At 36.5% G+C, this 22,122-nt stretch overlaps 1 protein-coding gene and 1 long non-coding RNA gene across 2 annotated transcripts; both read left to right on the forward strand.

The window, feature by feature from the left end:
- Positions 1 to 10,416: 10,416 nt before the first annotated feature.
- LOC131629817 (uncharacterized) lies at positions 10,417 to 12,689 on the forward strand. Its single transcript, XR_009292133.1, has 3 exons — positions 10,417 to 10,506; positions 10,708 to 10,917; positions 12,405 to 12,689. It is a non-coding gene; the product is annotated as an uncharacterized LOC131629817 (long non-coding RNA).
- Positions 12,690 to 13,037: 348 nt separating this feature from the next.
- Positions 13,038 to 15,024, forward strand: LOC131629814 (zinc finger BED domain-containing protein RICESLEEPER 2-like). Its single transcript, XM_058900613.1, has 4 exons — positions 13,038 to 13,298; positions 13,791 to 14,545; positions 14,660 to 14,886; positions 14,963 to 15,024. The coding sequence occupies exons 1-4, from the start codon at positions 13,038 to 13,040 to the stop codon at positions 15,022 to 15,024; spliced, it is 1,305 nt and encodes a 434-aa protein (XP_058756596.1).
- The last annotated feature ends 7,098 nt before the right edge of the window (positions 15,025 to 22,122 follow it).

Genomic DNA, 22,122 nt, shown 5'->3' on the forward strand with positions numbered 1-22,122 from the left:
ATGCACCAGATGATATGCATGGTTTGATGCTGGAGTGAAGCGACATAATTAATGCATGATAATTATTCGGATGTCTCAATGGGTGTTCCCGTGGTGGGCCATGGACTGATTAAGACTTAAAGATAATGCTTTTGTAATAAGGTTTCTGGTTAAAAATGTTGATTCTTATGCTAGCATGACCTCCCCATACTTGTTTTGAACTCGAAGATCGCGGATGTAGGAGAGAGATTTACTGGGGCTTGTAAAAAAAATGAGGATAGCTTTCCCCTTCGCGGTATGTCTTGCCCCAATTTGTTAGGGTTTTGTAGAGATTTGTCTTGATATGAACTTAAATATAGTTTTATCGTAGTATGCGCTTGACATGACTAGCCTCACTACTTTGAATTCACAGCATGATGCCCCTTGATTAAACGAATCTTGGAATGATTTCAATCTGATGATCTATTTTGAATCAACTCCTTTTGATCGAGCCTCGTAGTGATTGCACCAACATTAGATTTTGAAAGATATGCCCCCGATCTCCAGGAAGCGTCCTTTGAGTTTTACCATGTCATGACACGAACTTGATATGCACTGCCCTAACATTCGATAGTTGAAAGCTCTGCCCTCAATCTCCAGGATATGGAGGGCTAACCGTGGTGTGATATCAATCCGATATGAATTGCCCCAATACTTGGATTTTTGAAAGATATGCCCCTGATTGTTATTGCTTAGAGATGTGACCCAAGTTGATTGAATCTTAGAATGAATGCCCCTAGTCAATAGGATATTTTGATTTATGTGCCCCTATGATTATTGGAATTTTGCCCATGATTAGGAGAACCCATAGATGTGGTTCCCCTATTTAGGAATTTATTGGAAATGATCGCTTTTGATTACACCAATTTTTAGATCTCCTTGATGCTAAGTATTTATTCGTAGATAAAGTTGTACCCTTTGAAAAGTAATTCTTAGTTATGCACATGCAAGTTTTGAAATCGAAGTTCGTTTATTAATTAGAAATGGATGATTAGAGATGGATGTTTAAAGAAGCGAAGTGATTAACAATAAATTAACACACATGGAAGTCAGTATAACACAAATTTTGCCGAGTATGCTTTCGTAGTTGACCTAGCTTCAATTAGGGCTTTTAAGGGTTGTAACATGGTCGGTTGCTGGTTGTAAGAAACAATGGATAAAAGGCTCAAAATTTAATGTAGACCCAACCCATTCTTCTTGATTTTCTCCAGTCCTAAATTCGATTAATCCAACAGATGCGTTTAATCTCCAAGCGAACATTTGTAGTCGTGCAGATGGGAAGCATAGATATGGTTCAAGCATTGTTGATAAGCTTTGATGATTTTTAAGGTGGCAATCATAAGTTTATTCTCCAGCTTCCTCATTTTTAATCCCTTATTTTTGTCAGGACCAATTCTTTTGAATTTCGGTCCATTGGGATGATGCCCTAACTTTTGCCTAAGTCAAGTTTATTTTATTTTACTTTATGGAATTTTCCATTTGACTTAGCGGTCCCTCTCCTTTTTTTTTTGAAATTGTTCTTTTGAAATTTTTTTCATTTTGAACGTTCTGACTGCCATGTTTGATTTTTAAAGCTTCATCTTCGTGGTTTCCTTGACTTTAGATGATGATTGCGAGAGAATGGGTATGCTTGAACCTTTGCTTAGATAGACTGATTCTCTTGAGATAAGAATGCATCATTGAATTAATCGAAGTCTACCCCGCCCCTGGTTAAAATTAAGTTTTTTTTGAAAAATAGAAACAACTCCAACTTCTGGCTCGAGAGGGTTGACTACAGATTATCTCCTTATTTCTCCAAGTGTTTAGGAATTGAAACAATGCCTTACATCGTTAGCTAAGGTCTTAAAATTGAAAGCATATGCCAGCCAATTTAGTTATTTTAGTTCGTCATTCTCCCTCGAAGTTTGTTAAAAGTGGAAATGGAAAGTTGATAATGGAAAAGTATTGATATTCACATATACGAAAGAGTGAAACGAATGGATTTCATTCAAAACACGCATGATTATTTTATTAGAATTATTAATCGAAAGGTACAACGTTTATACCAAATAACACTTAGCAATCATAGAAATTACAATTTAAAATGATAAAACCTATTGATCCTAGGGACATTCTCCTTTGTTGATCCAATGACTTTGTTTTACTTCTTAGTTCTTTGACTTGTAGAAGTAAAGGGTGATCTTTTACTCTCCTTAGGTATACCCATCTTATTGAGAAGGCAGTTGATCTTGATGTAGGGGATCATTAATGATAATTGAATATGAGGCGTAGGCGCAGACGTAGGTACATAGCTTGTTTAGTGAATGGCAGCCTTTTCTCCTTGTGGGACCAAGCTCATTCGAATCTTCAATAGTTAATTCTCCTCTCTCCACAGTTTAATACCTTTTAGAGTTTCTTCACGGGTCACGGGAAATCAGCTAGCATAGCAAAGATTGGATAAGGGAGAAAGTGGAAATGCAAATGAAAATGTATGAATGTATGAAAAAGCATGGGTACGAGGAAAGAAACCCCTACAGGCTAAGGATTATGATATATACATGGAAATCCCTACAGAATAGGGACTATGACATAACGAAGGAAATCCCTATAGGCTAGGGAATGCGTGGAAAAGAATACATGGTGACCGTTCAAGACAGTCACCAGATCTCATGAGTCGTTCGCTTCAAATATAATGGCCCTCAGAATAGATATCCAAGGGCTTAGATTCAAAGTTTAATGAATGAATGGCTAGGATTGAATATTGATGTCCACATATCACATGGACCGTTCGCTTCAGATCTAATGGCCCTTATAATAGATATCTAAGGGCTTAGGTTCAAAGTCTAATGAACGAACAACTAGGATTGCAAACTAACTAAGGATATACGATATGCGAGCGCTTGGGGATCCATCAAGAGTCTCCTTATCACGTGGCCATCATGAGGCCACATGTTGCGCATTAAACCGAAATTTGAGAGGTCTTATAGACAATGTCAGATCAAAAGGGAATCCCTAGAGGCTAGGGATCCAGGTTAAGCGTAATAATGCCTTACGAGTCTATGGGATGATACTCGAAGGAGGTAACCTTACGTTGACTTAGGTTTTCAAGGTAATGTCCCTCTCGGGTTGGTTTCCCGTGAAGGGTGGGATGATAAGATTACCTTAGTACGTAGGTTCATAAGTTCGTCATACATATCTTCTACCCTTCCCAAAGGTGGTATAATTCTAAGGGTCACATGGGGCCCTTCATATCCTCCGAAAATTCTTGTTTCTTTGGATTTTTAGAAGGACTCTTTTGTCCATGAGGTTTGAATTTTAGGGGTAGGTTTCCAGAGAGATCAGCCAAATTCCACATCCTACCCTCGATAAGGTCTAGCCTCGTCTAAGATATTTCTCGGAATTCAGCCCACTCTGAGTGGAATTGTCAATAAAGCTCGTAGGTGATGCAAGTCCCCTCTTACTTAGTGACAATTCCCACACTTAAGGTTTTACACATATTTATATAATAATTTCCCAATATATAAAAAAATAATATAAACATAAGCAATTGATTATGAAACAAAATATAATAGAGATATATTTATTTTGCCAAATAACAATAAAATAAACCATAAAATAAATACCCTCATAAACAAAAAAAAACAAAAAGAGACCTGCCCCAAACCTTAAGTGATTCTATACCCTAAGGGTCCCCAGCAGAGTCGCCAGCTGTTACGACCGGCTTTAAATTTTAAGCTTTTAACTTAAATTACAGAGTCGCCACCTATGTTTTTATTTTATCCTAAGATAAGGGTAAACATGGGATAAAAACCTAAATAAGAGTTTCTAGGTAAGTTGTGAAATTAGGGTCAAGGGAGGGTGTTAGGCACCCTTAACCCTTCCTTAAGGTTTTCTAAATGTCTCTAAGGTTTGTAAGAGTATTATGGTAAGGTTTATAAAAAGTTATAGTTAAAGGTATACGGTAGGGTAGAGAATAAAATCTCAAACCTACTTAGTTTTGGAGGAAGGGAACTCGTTTCGGTTGTCCGAATGCCTACGTACCTCCTTAATGGAGGATCAGAGTCAACGTAGTTCGTAGGGTTTGTTGGTGTTTTTTATGGGATTGTACGTTATTTTGTAGGTTGAGTATGATTTAGTGGGTATACGCAGTTCGCAGTTTTTTTGTAGTTCGCAGTTATGATTAAAATTTTTTGGTGTACAATCCCTATTTTTTAGATTTTTGTGTATTGAATAATTGTGTTAAATGTTTTAATTGAATTAGAAAAGTTAGGTGTTTTAGATTAATTGAATCGTCGAAGGAGGTCAAGTCTCCATTAGAATTAAGTCGCTCTAGGCGAAGTAATTGATTCGATTAAGTCTTGATAAAGAATTTTTTATCTTTATCAGAATTAATTCGCTCGAGGCGAAGAAATTTGACTTTGTTCATTTATCGCTTTGAGCGATAGCGCTTGATTATTGCTATAGGCATAAACCAAATTTCGCATGAATTTTAATGGTGTCGAATTGAATAATAAGCCGGTAAGGCGTTAAGCCGACCTATTAGTTACCCATGGATGTGGTGAACGTATGTCCGTTTATTCTAATATTTACGAAGCATTATAGTTTGATAGGTTGATTTTTTTTAAAAAGAATTATGAATTTTAGTAATTACAAACATGTATTTTTTAGTATTTTTATGTTAACTAATTAGATAAATGACATGTATTTTTATTGTTAATAATTTTATAATTAAAACAAGATAGAAAACAAATCACTCATTAGATATAATAACCAAAATTAGTAAGTTCAACCCGCTAATTAAAATCACATCCTAAAACTAAACTACAATTATAATTATACAGCAAAAATAATTAATTAATAGAGAGAAACAACAAAAGAAGGAAGAGAGAGAGCTTAGCCGTAGCCTTTTCTCCTTGGTTCTAGCTTGAGATTTTTTTCACTTTACCACCAACTATAGTAGCCAATTGCTATCTGACACATGGCTTTCTCCACATAAATCAAGATAAAACAAAATAAATGAAATAATAATAAAGGAAAAGGAATAAAAAAAAAACCAAATCATGATTCTTTCTTCACGAGCTCCATCATCTTCTTCACCATTTTTGACTTCTTTATCTCTTCCCATATTATAAGAGGTCATGGCGGTGCTGTTCGGTGACAGGGGAAGGTTCGTCGCGGTTGGGTATGGGGCGGAGTACCCTGGATGGTTGCTATGGGTGTGGTGCCGGTTATTTGGAGCTGTGGGATTACTTCGCGGTTTTTTTACGGTGAGGATGGCTGATGTCCCGGAAGCTTGTACGTGAGAGGGTGAAGGCAATTTTCTGTTATGTGAATGGTGTTATTTTTCGATCCCCCCACAGATGAATTTGTTATGAAAAAAAATACAGGAAAGTTGGATTCGAACTCAGGACCTCACACTTGTAACTCTTAACTTATATTCAATTGCCAAGTGTGCTATTCAATTTATTCAAAATAAATTTGCACCATAAAATATGTGAAGTGTCGAGCCAAATTTATTTACCTAGGCTATACAAATAATTTAAAGTAAACTATTACATATATATTTAAATAAAAATTATTGTTAAAATGTTAGTAAAATTGAATAAAACTTATAAAACCAAAGTTAAAAATAATTTAAATGTTAGAATTAAGGCGGATAAATTTTGCGGTATGACACTCACCTTCTCCATGTTCGAAAATACGATCAAGATCGCCGTCCCCGAAGCCGACGGATCACCGCCGCCATCACAGACGGAGTCCCAGTCGTTCCCCAACTCCGATCCACAGTGACGAGGAGGAAGAGCGCCGTGGTCCCTTATCTCGAGTCATACTGAGGCTCCCTTACCCATTGGATTGGAGAAACCTCCCCCACTGGGCACTTACGACGAAACTACTGATCCAGACGAACACATCGAGAACATTGATGCCCTTCTTGACTATCGAGGAGTCCCCGGCGCGATCAAATGTCGCTTATTTTCGACCACCCTGCGCAAAGGCGCGATGACATGATACAAGAACCTTCCAGATGAGTCCATCACATCTTGGAAAGGGCTTGGCAGACTCTTCTCAAGGCACTTCACGGCCTCCCGCAGACACCCCAAATCGGAAGCCTTGCTGGAGGCCATTATCCAGGGGAAAGACGAGCCCCTACGGGCGTATATTGAAAGATTCAACAAAGAAGCCGTCTAGGTCTCCACTACGGCGGACATGAAAAAATATCTTTTGGAGCGGGGCCTGCGGCTTCGGTCTGATTTCGCCAAGGCCGTGGGCATTAAGACGTTGGCCACATTAGACGCTTTCTTTCTCATGGCACAATCATATATTCAATATGAGGAGAAAGAAGCCGCCCACGTGGTCCGAAACTCCAGACAGAAGGAAAGTGCTAAAGGTTTCCGCCAAGAAGAGAGTTCTCGGCGGGGAAATGACAAGAAGAAAGAAGACAAGAATCGCAACGCCAAAGTTTATAAAGGCCCAGCCGGAAAGTTTTGAGAATATACTCCTCTGAACGCATCTTGGGAGCGTATCCTGACCGAGTGCGTCAATGCCGAATTCTAGACGGGAAAGGTTCGCTTCCCAAATTCTATGCAGGCGAGGTCGAACGTGGACAAATCAAAGTACTGCAGGTTTCGCAAAGGCCATTGGCATAACATCGAAGATTGTATCCACTTGAAGGATGCGATTGAGATACTGATCAGGGAAGGAAAAGCTCCTCAGCGGTACCCCCAAAGCCACGATTCCGCTGCTCATTCGCGCCCGAATGTCCAACTTCGATGTCCGGCGCATTCTGGTCGATCAAGGCAGTTCCATCGACATCATGTACTCCCAGTTATTATCCACCCTACAACTGGACGAAAGCCACCTCACCCCATATGTGGGATCAGACCTGCAAGGATTCAACGGTATTGTCACTAAACCATGGGGCATCGTGAAGTTGATCGTATCGTTCAGAGCGGCCGAGACGGCCAGAGTCGTAAAAGTTCAGTTTCTAGTTATAGATTGTCCCTCCATTTACCAGTGCATCCTCGGATGCCCACTTTGGCAGAATTGATAGTTATCCCTTCGATCGTTCACCTCAAAATGAAGTGCTACACGACCAAAGGCTAGGTAGCTACCCTACACGGAGATATAAAGGCGGCAAGGAGATGCTTCGAAGCTTCCACCAAAGACCTTAATACCATAAAAACTGCCCCTCGGCTAGAGACCAAATAGGCAGTACCGGCCAGTTTTGAAGCAGCCAAAATAATGTCGCGCATAGACACCATCGATCTAGACAGTCGCTTCTGCAGAGAATCCGAGGAGAAAGCAGAGACAAAGAAGTCCCTGAAGCTCAAAATAGATGACACATTACGTCCCATCCCAGATGGAGACTTCGATCTCGTACCATTCGGAGACGACCCGACCAAAGGAGTGAATATAAGAGTTGACCTGCCTGAATTGGCCAGGAAACAGCTGAAGGCATGCCTGCGCGAGAATGCCGGTCTCTTTGCCTGGAGCGCAACAGAGATTCCTGGCCTCAACCCGAAAGTAGAATTCTACCACCTAACAATCGATCCAGCGTGTCGAGCCATCGCCCAAAGAAGGAGGAAGCAATCCCCGGAGAAAACAGTCGCGGCCGAATTAGCTGTTAGGGACCTCCTAGAGGCGAACTTTATTTCGAAAGCCAAGTATACTACTTGGCTGTCTAATGTTTTACTTGTTAAAAAGAATAATGGAAAATGGTGCATGTGCATTGACTATACTGATCTCAATATGGTTTGCCCCAAAGATGCATATCCACTACCAAACATAGACAAATTAGTAGATAATTCCGCCGGTTTTAAACTACTATCGTTCATGGACGCCTATTCGGGATATAATCAAATCCCCATTGCCAAATCTGATAAAAGATACAGGGCTTTCATGATAGAATCGGGCAACTCTTACTACAACGTAATGCCCTTCAGTCTAAAAAATGTCGGAGCTACCTACAAACGGATGATGAACAGAGTATTCCGGGGGGAAATAGAGGACATTCTTAAGGTATACATGGACGACATGATCGTTAAATTCCACGAGGAGACGAATCACGCCGTACACATCAAGAAAGTCTTCGAGCAGGCCAGGAAATGCAAGATGAGGTTTAATCCCGAAAAGTGCACGTTCGGTGTCCGAGCAAGCAAATTCCTGGCTTCTATCTAATGGAACGAGGAATCGAATCTAATCCGGAAAAATGCAGGGCCTTCTCCGAGTTCCCTACGCCGAGCTCCAAGAAATCCATTCAATCTCTAAACGGCCTAACTATCCAGATTCGTAGCAAAATCCGCCCAATACGCTCTCCCGTTATTTAAACTCTTAAGGAAAGAGGCCACGTTTGAATGGATGGAAGAGTGCAAATTGCACTCACCCACCTCAAGCAGGCGCTCTCGCGACCACCGTTTTTATCCAGATCGGACACCGGGGAAACCATGTACCTATACTTGGCCGTCTCTACCGAAGCTGTCAGCGCCACCCTCATCAGAGAAACCAATGAGGGGCAGAAACCCATATATTTCACAAGCAAGGAACTTCATGGCCCAGAGCTCAGGTACCTGCAAAAAGAGAAAGTCGCATTGGCCCTGATCAACACGGCAAGGAGACTCAGACATTACTTCCTTGCGCACATCATAGTCGTGCGAACCGAGCAATCCATTAAACAGTTTCTCGGACGCCCAGACATGGCCGGGTGAATGCTCCGCTGGTTGCTTGAGCTATCTGAGTTCAACATTATATACGAGGGAAGGAAGGCGTTAAAGGCATAGGCCCTAGCGGACTTCGTAGCTGAAATGGCCTTCCCCGTATCAATGTTCAGCAACACCTGGAAGTGGATCATCTATGTGGACGGAGCGTCCTGTTCGACTGGCAGCAGAGCCAGTATAATCTTGGAAAACGAGGAAGGGAACCTAATAGAAGTATCAGTGTCTTTGGCGTTCCCTACCTCTAACAACCAAGCGGAATACGAGGCCCTCCTCGCCAGGCTACGCTTGGCCGAAGACATCGGGGCCGAGAAACTCGAGGTATTCACTGACTCACAATTGTTTGCATCCAAAATATCAGGAGAATACTAGGTAAAAAACGAAAGCCTCGCAGAATATCTAGGCCTCGCGCGCAAGAGGATGACCCATTTCAAATCGGCAGTGGTAAGACACATTTTCCGGGAACATAATACTCGAGCAAATGTTATTATAAAATTCAATACATACAAATTGTTATTATAAAGTTAAAAAAATTTCAATACACCATCAACCAATCACTATTCTATCAAATCACATTAATATTTTTAAATTATTTATATGAAATGGCTGAAAGAAAATTTTGTAATAAATAATATTATAAAATAATTATACACAATCAATCCTTTATCTCTAATCTTTAAAAGAAATAAAATACTATTTTCTCATTAATCTTCATACAAGTATATTAAGTCATTTGTAAATTATTTTTAAAGCTATCAAGGTATTCTTATAGTTGTCATTATCATTCTTAATTTTATACAAAATAGAAGATTAGATTAAAATATTAATAAATATTTAAAATTATTTATTATATTTTTAAAACTTAAAAATCAAATACAACAACAATCAAGTATGAAAAATCGGAAGGGGAGAGAGAGAGAGAGAGAGATTAAAAAACAAAATTTCACATAAATTTTTCCAAAAAAAATGGAGAGAGAGAGAGAGAGACAGAGAGAGAGGGAGAGAGAGAGAGAGAGGAAAAATCAAATAAAGGTCACCAAAATTCTTAACTAAAACAAAAGAACAAGATTAGGAGATTATCAAAGAAAAAAAACAAAAATATGACTGTCACTTGAAAAAAATTCATTAGTTCTTGAAAAATCATATATTCACCTTCAAAATTCTCTTGGAAATTGAATGCGTGTATTGAATTAATACAAACGACCCAATTTCCTCAGCTAGTGTGATCCTTACGATTACTACCCCGTATTCAGCTTGGTTGTTGGTGGTTGATAACTCAAACATTAGAGAAACTTCTACTACAATCTTAAAGCTATTTTTCAAAACTATGCCTGCACCACTTCCTCGATTGTAGGATGATCAATTAGCAAATACCACTCGCATGTGATCTAGCTTTGGAGGTAACAAGGTCATTGTGGTGAAGAAGTCAGCAAGCAACTAGACTTTCAACGCCTTGCCTCTAATGACACTTCAAACTAGGGGTGTTTAATAATTTGGTTAACTGAACCAAATGTCTAATATGAATTGAATTGAACCATATAAAACTCAAACCATTTAAATGGTTAATGAATTGAATTGTTTATTTTAACGAATTCAATTAATCTAATTGAATTTTAAAATCAATTTAAATTGTTATAAACTCTTTCCACAAATTTAACAAAAAAATTAATAAATATGTTAAATACAATAACTTTTCAATTTTTTACACGTTGTTTTTCCCCAAAATGTGAAATGTGAACCCTAAAATCTCAATTTTCTCTCTAACTCACACTAAGCTTCTATTGGATTTCACCTTCAGGTTCGATTTTGATTTCATCTTCATGTTATTCATTTTCATTGGATTTCGATTTCACTAGATTTCAATTTAACCTTCAGATTTGATTTTCGTTTATGATTTTCGAATCGATAACTTTCAGGTTCTATTTTGTCTTTGTGTAACTGCTTTGTTTTGAGGATTTATGATTCATTTTCTGATTTGAGTGCATTTTGGATTTCGTAGCGACAAGGGATTCAAGATTTTCTGAGAGGTTCTTCGGTGGTGGTTTCTACTCCGACGAGTGACGTTGATAACGGAGGTTGCGGCGGTTGCTATAGTAGCTAGAGGACTGCAATTATTCTATTCTCACTTTCGATTTTAACAATTTCACCAGATTTCACCTTCTCTACTCCGATCTTCTTTGTGCAAACTCTTCTCTCGACTCTTTTTGAGGTAAACTTGCTATCTATGCTCTCAATTTCACTTTGAATTGAAATAACTTACTTGTTGTTGTCTTAATCATTATTTGCTTGCTGAATTTTGTGTTTTGGATGTAAAAATTGATGAGAAATGTATTGAATTGTATTCGCCCATAATATACATTAATAGTTGTACATTTATGGTTGAATATGTTCATGATTTGATGAATTTTGTCTAGCTTATTAATCTCAATTCAAGAATACACACTCCTTAAAGCTTATGTGGGTTATTAACATGCATTACATTTTCACTCTTTCTAAAGTTTATTTATTGTGTGTAAGTGTGGACTGCATAGATCATTTGCTTATACTGATACAGAGAGTAAAGCCAGTGTGAAAATTAAGGTTGATGCATGATGATGGAACAGGGGCGGAGATATAGCCCAGCGAGCCCGGGCACGCGCCCAGGCTCAACCCCTTCTTTCGTTGTATACTCTTCACATAATAGTTGATTTTTTAGACAACACTAGGGGCAAAATTAGTAATTTTTAGACAAAATTAAGTGCAAAATTAGTAATTAAGGATAAAATTAGTAGAAACAGGTTGTAAAATTAGTAAAAACAAGGTAAATTTTTTTTTTGCCCGGGCTCCCTAAAATTTCTGGCTCCGCCACTGTGATGGAATGAGTCTACTCGATGACAACAAGATCACAGGAATCTCAAATAATCTTATACAACTAACTACTACCAAACACTTTAAAACCTCTAACATCCTCGAACTTTGAGTGTTGATTTTGTATTCAATCTCCATTAGTATGTATGAGCATTAAAACAAGTAGAATTTATGTTTAAATGATAAACTAATTCCAATGTAGAAAGCATGAATTCATGTTTAAATAAAATAGCAGTATATGAAGTAGACTTTGTTGAGTTGGTTTAAGTAGCAGTATGTTTATTTTTTAAAAGTACAGCTATAAGGCTTATAACTTCTTACAATATAGTTCTGAACTCTATATCAAATTATTCTATCCAACAGCCATTAGTTTATGGTGTTGGCATCTGATTATATTTCTTTACCACATAACATTGCTATATAAAAAACAAAAATTAATAAGTGTTTTAAACCATAAAGAAGTGACCGTTATACCTTCCTTAGTAAAGGATAAAGTGCACAAGTGATGATTGTAGCCAATACATTAGATGTCACAAACACTAAAGTAAAACTTATTCCTTTATCTTTCCTTATAACAATCCATTCAATGAATGGATAGTTCACAAAAATGATATAACCCATAATGAAAAGTTGTATGAACATCTTGTCTAATTCTCCCAAACACAGCACTCTAAAATGCATAATTTCTTTATCATTTTCTCTTTTAAATAACTCATTTTAAAATTTATGCGTTTTTTAAAATGTGTCAGTACCTGTTTCGTATTCGGCAAATTAGTGCTTCATAGATTTGCCTTGTCAGTGTTTTACTCTTATCAATTTAGTGATTGTTGTGTGTTATCTGTTGTGTAGGTTGCTTAAAAATGTTGGAGATTGGATATTAATTACAGTCTGAAGTGTCTATGAATGTGCCTGATGATGTACATGTATTTTGCAACTCCTTTTAATAAGATGGATATCTTTGTTAGTTCTGTAATATGTATGGCAATTTTATAGTGTCTTTTGTGTGTTCAAGAAATTTTATAACACTGATATGGGTGTGTCGGCTACGTGAACTATAACACCCTAGGAAAATAGTATGGACTTAAGTTCGAGGTTTTGTATATGCTTTATGTTTGCGTTTTATAAGCTGACTGCTGTCTGGAATTGATATTATGATTAGTTTCAGTCACTAGATTTGTATTTGTGAATTACTTTTTTATTGGAAAATGTTAGGATCAGGCAGTTCCAATTCGTAGACTACGGTTGCAATTTGTTACTTTTGCATCTAGCTTCTCCTTACAGATCTGAGTGGTGCTTAAAATTTTTCAGCTAAATTGTAGCAACTTCGATATGGATAGTCATGATAGTGTTACGGACTTTCAAACAGAAGAACATATTTGTTATGCACATCCAGTTTCTAATAATGCTGGTTTGGTGCCTCAATAGCGTAAAAATTGATATGAAGCATGGAACCATTTTACTCCAATATCGTCGAACACAGAAATGTCAAAGTTAGCAAAATGCAAGCAATGTGGCTCCTTGATCGAGTATAATGGTGGAACAAGCGTGATGCTAGCTCATTTCAAAAGATGTTGTGTTAATCCAGATAATGTGGTGAATGGGACGATGCATGAACCATCTTCAAGCTCAATGGAAAATAGGGAAGAGGTTGTTAATTTATCCCCCTCGGTTCCCAAATTTGACCAAGTAAGCCGAATGGACTTGACAAAAATGTTTGTAGCCATGGAACTTCCGTTTCAAAAGGTAGAGCATTCATATTTACATAGGTTCATTTATGGCTTACAACCAAAATTTAAGTTTCCATCACGCAATACGTTGGCACGCGATGGTTTGAAGAATTGGGACACAGAGAAAGCAAAGATGAAGACTATTTTGTCATAAAATTGTCATCGAGTTTGTATCACTATACACACATGGACATCTACTGCCCAAGACTCTAATTACATGTGTCTCACAGGGCATTACATTGATAATAATTGAAAGCTACAAAAGAAGATTTTGAATTTTACACAAGTCACAGACTACACAGGAGAGATTATGGCCAAAACAGTTAAGAAGTGCTTAAATGGTTGGGAATTAAACCGTGTGCTTAGTGTGACTGTGGACAACGCATCCTCAAATGATGTTGGAATTCAACATCTCAAAATATGGCTTATCTCTCATAATGGCCTAGTTTTGAATTGAGAATGCCTTCATACACTGTGATGTGCCCACATACTAAATCTTATTGTGAAGGGTGGGTTGAAAGAAGTTGATGAATCGGTTGTAAGAATTCGTGCAGCGGTGAGGTATGTGAGGCGTACTCCTTCGAGGTTTCGGAGATTTAAGAAATGTATTGATCATGAAATAATTGGATATAAAGGTTATGTTCCGAGAGATTGTGACACTCGGTGGAACTCAACATATCTAATGTTGAAGGGTGCATTAAAACATTACAAGACTTTTACAAAGTTAGAATTCAGAGATCGGAAATATTTTAGCGAAATAAGTAAGGACAAAGGAGTGCCTAGACCAGAAGATTGGGAGCATGTTGAGTTAATACTTCCATTTTTGAAAATATTTAATGAAGCTACAGAGCGCATTTTGGGATCTTCTTATGTGACAAGCAAGAAGTATATGCTTGAGGTTTTCGGTGTTGGAAGAAGCATTCTGAAAATGTGTTATTCAGAAGATGAAAAGGTAAGATCAATGGCTATAAAGATGAAGGCAAAATACAATAAATATTGGGGAAAACCTAACCACCTTAACATGTTGTTGTTGATTGCAATGGTACTAGACCCTCGATGTAAAATGAAGCTTGTGGTATCGATGGCAGCTAGGATTTATGATAGTAGTGATGCAGAATATTTGAAAACCAAATTGGATTCACATTTGAAGTCTATTTTTGAAGAATACTCTGGTAGGGAGATGTCTCGTCTAGGTAGTTCAGTCAATCTATTAAGTGGTTTTAATGTAGTTAATGATCCGTACCATTGCGCTGAATTCTATCGGTCAGATGAGTGCAGCACATCAGAGATAGAATTACAAAAATAAATTCAAGAAGAAGTAGAAAACCGTCCACAAAATTTTGATGTGCTAGAGTGGTGGAAGGTGAATTCAAGCAGATATCCAATACTTGCAAGCATTGCACAAGAGGTTTTAGCCATACCGATATCCAGTGTAGCCTCTGAATCTGCTTTTAGTAATGGAGGAAGGTTCCTTGACACATATCGTAGTTCTTTAACAGCGGCTAGTGTGGAAGCACTTATTTGTACTAAAGATTGGCTCAAAGGAGTAGTTCCATCTTTTCTTAGTATTGAGGATCTCGATGAAATTGATCGAGTTGAGGATGGTAAGATGTCAAAAAATGTAAAAAGTAGTGTCTTATTACTTAATTGATACATGTTAATTTTTTTCTTTCTTTGTAGAACTACATTCTACGCCGGATGCTGGAAGTTGCTCAACTTTTGTGTCGGTTGTTGATTATTGATACATATTAAAAATTATTAGTCTTGGTAAGAATGCTTACATGGCTGAAAATAGTATCACCTTTCAATCACTTGCTCTATTTCATCACAGTTATTTTCTAGTATAGCAATAGTATCACCTTTCAATCTCATTATACTTTTTATTAAATGCTGAGAACTACAACTGGCAATGGACTTCTTTTCTTTCAGCAGCCTCAACAAGTGTTTATGTATATTTTTACTCAATATATTACTACTACGTGAAGACAAAGCCTGACATCTTCTTCCAAACTAGCTTCTATTTTGAATATACTATGATGTTTTGTCTTAGACTGGAAATTCTGTGAGGCAAGTTTTCAGTTTAATTTTATTCTTTGTTGGAATCGTGTAACCACTCTGGAGAAGGGACATAGTATTCCTTAATCACGTATTGAATACCTTATAGAAATAATTGTTCACGCGTTCTTCAAATGTGCAGGAGCTGTGGGTCATCTTGGTTCGAATTTGCAACAGTAGAATAACAGAGTCACTCAGGAAGAGCATACATCTAACCAGATACCAAAGCACCTTATTTACTATGCACTTTGGTGAATATGTTTCCTATGTGAAACAGACAAGAGGTGAAGCTCCATCCATTGTTGGAGTAAAGTTGCCTAGCTAGTTATTTTTCTAGACAGTTTTTAATGCTTGCATAGGTTTGATGGTAAAAGAAGGAATATAGTTTCCAAAAGAAAAAAAATTTGCAAATTTGTTTTTCTCGACTAAACTAATGTTACTAATGCCAGCTCATTACTTTCTTCAACTTCATTTAATTTTGAAGAAATTGATTATAGTGAACTCAGATTCTGTGACCATACTTGTTGTATCAATCAATTCAGTAGCTTGGGAAAGCTACAATGTTGTGGAATTGTTTGATGTCCATCTTGTTGAAATTTGGAATATTAGAGATGTCAATGACTGGAAATGAATTCATGATTATTAGGTCTTTTATGGAATTCTGAATATTATCAGGAATATCTGAAGATAATATGTGCTTTAATGATACCTGTTAAAGAATCTAAAATAAACAACAATATGTTAATTTTTTTTATAATTTTAAAAAATTAAAATTCACAATTTTTTTTAAGTAATTATGAAGATTGTTTTTTATAAATAATTGATGTTGATGAAATAACATTTTTTATTCAAATTAAAAATTATAAATGAAGACTTTAAAAATAAATTCAATTTTTAATCACTTAATTTTTTTAAATTTTTTTTTAAGCAAATCAATGTTTTTTTTTTAAAAAAAATTGCTATTTAAAACAAAAAAGTTTCAAAAAAATTGATATATAAACCAATTTTTTTTAAAAAAACCATATTCAAATTCAATTTTATTATAAAAAAACTTTTTTTTTAAATATATATGAAAACCAGTTTGAAATTTGGTTAAAAAATAATTTAGTTTTTTAAAAAAGTGGTTTTAAACTGGTTAAAATACATTAAACTGGTTTAAAATTATGAACCAGTTCTGAATTGGTTATAACACCAAATTGTAATTGGTTTAACAGATTAACTATTTTTTGTTAAAGTGGTTATGAAAACTGCACTGAACCATTAATATGGTTTGGTTCAATTCATTTCATAAACCATGAACACCCTACTTCAAACTCAGATAATTCTATGGCCCATTTTGTGAAACACTCGACAAAGAATGTGTGAGGAAGTGCCTTCTGAGCTTTCTTGATGTTATCACTAACACCAAGAGATTCAAATGCATCTTCGCATTCATTCGTCCACTTGAAATCGGCCTTCTATGTCAATAATATGTAGAAAGGCAAAGCGTGCTGAGTAGATTTTAAGATGAATTTGTTCAAGGTCGTCATCATATTGTTGAACATTTGGACCTCCTTTTTCGATGTCGTAAAATTTATTTGGATAACTGCTTCACACTTGTCGAGGTTTACTTTGATTCCTCGCTCAGTTAGATAGAAGCACAAGAACTTGCTGACTTTTACCCTGTAACACCCCAAATCTACCCAACAATTATATTAAAATCAGAGTGCGGAAAATTTTAAACATCAAACCTGAGGGCATTACATTTTCAACTTAAAAGCCACAAACAACTTGTATTTCATTTATCCTTGATACATAGCATTCGGCATCTACAATTTTAAAATTATAATTCATACACAAGTTTATTCAACTAGATCAAACTTCAACTTATAATTATTCGTCAACTTTTATCCGACCAAAAACATCTTAAAACAACAATAATTACTCCTTATTATTCAACAGTAATAACACAACAACAAAACAACAACTACAATCATAATCCCATCCTGAGTGCTACCTATTAGAGTAAGACACCAACTCGACTAACAACAACTAAAGACTTCATAAAATCACTTCAAAACTTTCACCGCTATCTTGAGTACCTGTCCGTTTCCCACGGTAAGGGAAACATCATTCAGAAGGGGTGAGATATCGAAAAAATATAAACAAAAGTATGATAAATACCCATCATGCTCATTCTTCTTTAGAAGGTGATGTTAAATACTTGAAGCTCTTTGTTGTAGAACTCCTTATGCAGAAGGTATGTTGGGAGTAAATGCAATTATATGTTATATTTGATAGTGTTGTTAAATATAAACTATATAATTAGTTGTATTATAGCACTATAGTGAAAATCACTATTGCTTTATGATATGTATTCAATGTTGCTAAATAGCTATTATAGCCTAGCATAAATTGAACAAATCCATATTTTTCTAGGATACACTATTTAGTACAAAAGGCTGATCAACTTGGTTCATATCGCTTGCAAAGCTTCCATGGCCATTCTACAATACAATTGAATAAAGAGATATTAATGAGTGTATTGTACCCCAATTTTTGACCACTGAGATTCCACCATATTTTAAATATTAGGATCCTCAGTATCGTCATAATCATCATGCATTTATCATTTGCTTACAAAAATACAAAAAAATTGTTATTTGTTTCTTGTGCCCCAAGACAGGAGACTGATCAAGAAGAAGCTGAGCAAACTAGGGTTTTGAGGCCCACAAGGGAATTCAAAATTTTCTATGATTCAAAGGATTCTCTAATCAATATCAAGATTCAAGGATGGTTCAATGCAAGATCAATCAACTTCAAATTCACCAGAGGCTCCAATTAGGGTTTTTGACCTAATTCCACTGGAGGGTTGACTTTTAATCAGGGCATGGTTCCAAAACTCAAACTATGATTCAAGGGCATCCAAATAAAAATTATAGTCCATTCATATCATTCATTTGAAGAGGAGACCTTGATTCATTTGGTCGACTATGGATTTTTAAGGATCCAAATCATCATCATATGGATATTTAAGAAATTTGATCAAATAAAATTCAAAGAATTCATCAAGAATCAAAAAGTCAACAAAAGTCAAAATTAGGGTTTTAAGTGAATTTTGACCAAATTTGGGGAACTCCAAATTTTGCCTACGAACTCAAAAATATCCAAACATGGAAGTTGTAGATCTTGACAAAACAAACAACTTATCACAATGCAACTTTTGGCTAAAAGTGATTATTTTGAGAGATTTTGGATTAAGAAGGTTTATGTCTAAAAAACTTAGAAAAATTCTAAGTGGTTTCACCTAGTTTTTTCTTAACTTTAAGCCCTTTTTTCTCCATGATTCAAAAAAGAGTTTGAGGAAACTTTTAACAAGTGAATTGAAGTATGTAGCAAGGGCTTTCCAAAGAGACCACTAGCATGAAAATCCATGGCTTGATCAATGAGATATGATTTTGTGAAGAAGGCACCATGAACACTTGAATTCAAGAATGAAGATGAAGAAGTTATGAACCAAAACCATTTCAAATGCAAAGATTTCTTTCTTGCAGCCCATATAACTTATTCCAAGTACCATAATCAGAAGATTACACTTGCTTTTGAGCTATAATCCAAGTGTTTAAGACATTATCCAAGTGATCATTCCATTAATGGCATAAAGATCACACTTCCATTCTAGAAAAGCATTGCTTTTGCAAAGTCCACTCTCCTTGAGCCTCCCCCATGTCTCCTCTGTATCAAAAGTAACACAAATCCAACAAGCAGGCTCTCTAAGATCAGATCAAAGTCCTTGCAAGCATGCTTAAAGTTTGTACCTTCCATTGAAACAATAACTTTCTCATTTCTTCACAGACAAACAAAGAGGTACAAAGATCACATGTGAGCTTAAAAATCTGAAGTTTTTCCCTCCACAAACCCTAATCGTTGCCTATAAATAGAGGGTATCACTCCCTTGATCAAATACACCAGAATTCTCCAAGTCACTACCTCACTTGAAATTCTCATTTTCTTATCTTTGCACTTTCATAGTGATTCTGAGTTCCACAATTTCTGGGTGTCAACCAAAGGCTTAGAAAACTTCTAAACATCATTTAGAAGCTGTCCATACCTTCCTCAACCTCTCAAAGGTCCACTAACCAAAAATCACATTTCTACCTCCATTAAAGCTTCTTTCAAGCTCATAACTTACCAAAATCCAAACCAAACATTTTCAAACCAAATTAGCCTTTTCAATAGCTTCTATATCTGATCGGTCACCAATTTCTCTTATACTCCGCGACTTATTTGGTAAAAATCGGTCATTTCGGTAACACTGTGAACGGTTTGTTCTTTGTTTTTAGTAGTTCTTTCATGTTTTGCTAATCTAATTGTTTTTGATAAATTTTAGTAGAATAGTTGCTTTTGATCACTTTGTTGGTAGTTATTGGTTATTTCAGGTGTAAGGAAGAATCGCCGAAAAAATGGGACGAGAACAGAAGAAAACAAAGTCAAAATTGCAAGGAAAGAAGCTGACGCGGGCGCCAGTGTCGTTTGACACACCCACGTCAGCTGAAAAAAGGAAAAAAAATGCTGCTGGGAGCTGACACGGGCGCCAGTGTCATTTGACACGGCCGTGTCAGCTGTTAGATGAAAACAGAGTTTTTTTTAAAGAGAAAACAGAGGCTGACGCGGGCGCCAGTGTCGTTTGACACGCCCACGTCAACTGTTGCGGCCAGAAATTGATTTTTTGAGTTGTTTCATTATTCCAAGTCTCATTAAGGGCGTTTTCGACTTTTTACATGAATGGAATGTAACCTAACACTACTTAGTCCTAGTTTGAGAGTTTGAAAAGGATCTTGGATCATATTGAAGAATTTTACGGTGAAGAAGAGAAGCTATCAAGGGTTTCGGAGAACGGAGATTTTCAACGGCAATCGCAATTGAAGATCAAAGTATTCCCTAATTTTTGTAATGTTCATCATCTTTCTTTATAATTCTTTGAATATTACTATGAGTAGCTAAACCCCCCAATGCTAGGGGGTGTCCCTGAATTGCCATTGTTATGAACTAATTTTCTCTCAATTTATGTTATTTAAGTTTTAATGAGTTTATCTTCATTGTGCAAAGTTTTTAATGCCTTTTCTATCGGACAAATAGTTTTTGGATTTACGGTTGATGTTTAGGTCGGACAAACCACTCAACGCATGTTGCACAATAATACTTCGGTAAAAATTGCTTAGGAATGAGGATTTCACCGTAGTAACCGTTTAATTCTTGATATTCATTATTATAGCACTTGTTGTTATCGTTAATAGCTAAGGAATTAGGATTAAAGATAAACACCAAAGGTTTTCCGTTAAGGAATTAAGGAAAACAACTCTTGAGATTCGGTAGTAGTTCATTATAACTGTATTTCATAAATTGGGGAATAAAGTTCATTGCGCGGCAATTTAAACACCTAACCTAGCATGCTTTCTCATATTGTCAAGAACGATTATTTTACTTTTGCTTTTATTAGTTATAATTAATATAAATTCTCTACAAACAAACAAATCCCATGATCTTTTGTTCAATTGAATAATCGTGAAACTTATATTTCCTATGCAGTCCGCGAGTTCGATACTGGGTATAAACCTCTTTTTAAAACTACATTGATGAAAAATAGTACACTTGCTAATTTTCCGATCAAGTTTTTGGCGCCGTTGCCGGGGACTGCCAAAATATAAGTTTTATAATAATTCAATTGGAATTTTTGTTGCTCTGCAACTAAAATTTTAATTTTAATTTTCTGTTGTTTTATTTGCTCACTACTAATAATTGTCTAATCTTTTTATGCGAGGTAAGGCCTCAGCAGAATTTCTTTTTGACGCAGAACCAGAACAATCGTTGCGAGTTAGACTTCGAAAAGCAAGGCAAGAGAGACTGGAAGCGATAGAAGAAAATCTGACAGCTTCGGAATCTGATAACGAAGATACTTTTTCTGTTCAATCTGAGCACTCGGATTCGGAGGCTGAAACTATGGCAGCTCCCGTAGAAAGATTGTTAGGTGATTATGATGGAGCAAATGCACCAGCTGGCCGGATGACTATTGTCAATCAACCGGTCGATGTTGCGCACTTTCAGTTGCACCCGGCAACAATACGACAACTTGAGAAGAAACCTTTCTCTGGAAGAATTAATGAAGATGCCAACAAGCACTTACAAAGGTTTCTCACCATGACTACGTCGTTAAAAATAGAGGGGCATTCTGAAGAGGCAAAGAAACTAGTGATGTTTCCGTTCACTTTGTCAGATGATGCTGAAGAGTGGTTCTACTCTTTACCTGCTGGAAGTATCACCACTTGGCAACAAATGGAGACAACATTTTTAAATGAGTATTTCCCTGCTTCTGTATATATCCGCAAAAGATATGACATAGTAAATTTTAAACAGAAGGAAGGAGAATCACTCGGAGATGCTTATAAGAGATTCAAGCGATTGTTGGTTGCATGTCCCACTCATAACATGGATGTGACTGAACAAATGCAGAATTTTGTGAATGGTCTTAAGCTGAAGACGAAGCAACTTATTGACACAGCTGCTGGTGGTTCAACAAATTTCAAAACAGCCACGGAGATAAAAAAGATCATTGATTCTATCGCAGCAAATGAACACTTGGAGTTATATGACCGCAGTGTTAATCAGCCTGAAGGGTTAGTCGATTTGAAATTGTCAAACCAAGTTGTTAAGATGGAAGACCAAATTGCAGCTGAAGTTGAACGAAGACTGAAACAAATGGCCCTCGAAAAGCAAACTGTAGCACAGGTTCAACCAGTTCAGCCAAT

This window comes from Vicia villosa, unplaced genomic scaffold (assembly GCF_029867415.1).
Source record: "Vicia villosa cultivar HV-30 ecotype Madison, WI unplaced genomic scaffold, Vvil1.0 ctg.000606F_1_1, whole genome shotgun sequence".
NCBI lineage: Eukaryota > Viridiplantae > Streptophyta > Magnoliopsida > Fabales > Fabaceae > Vicia > Vicia villosa.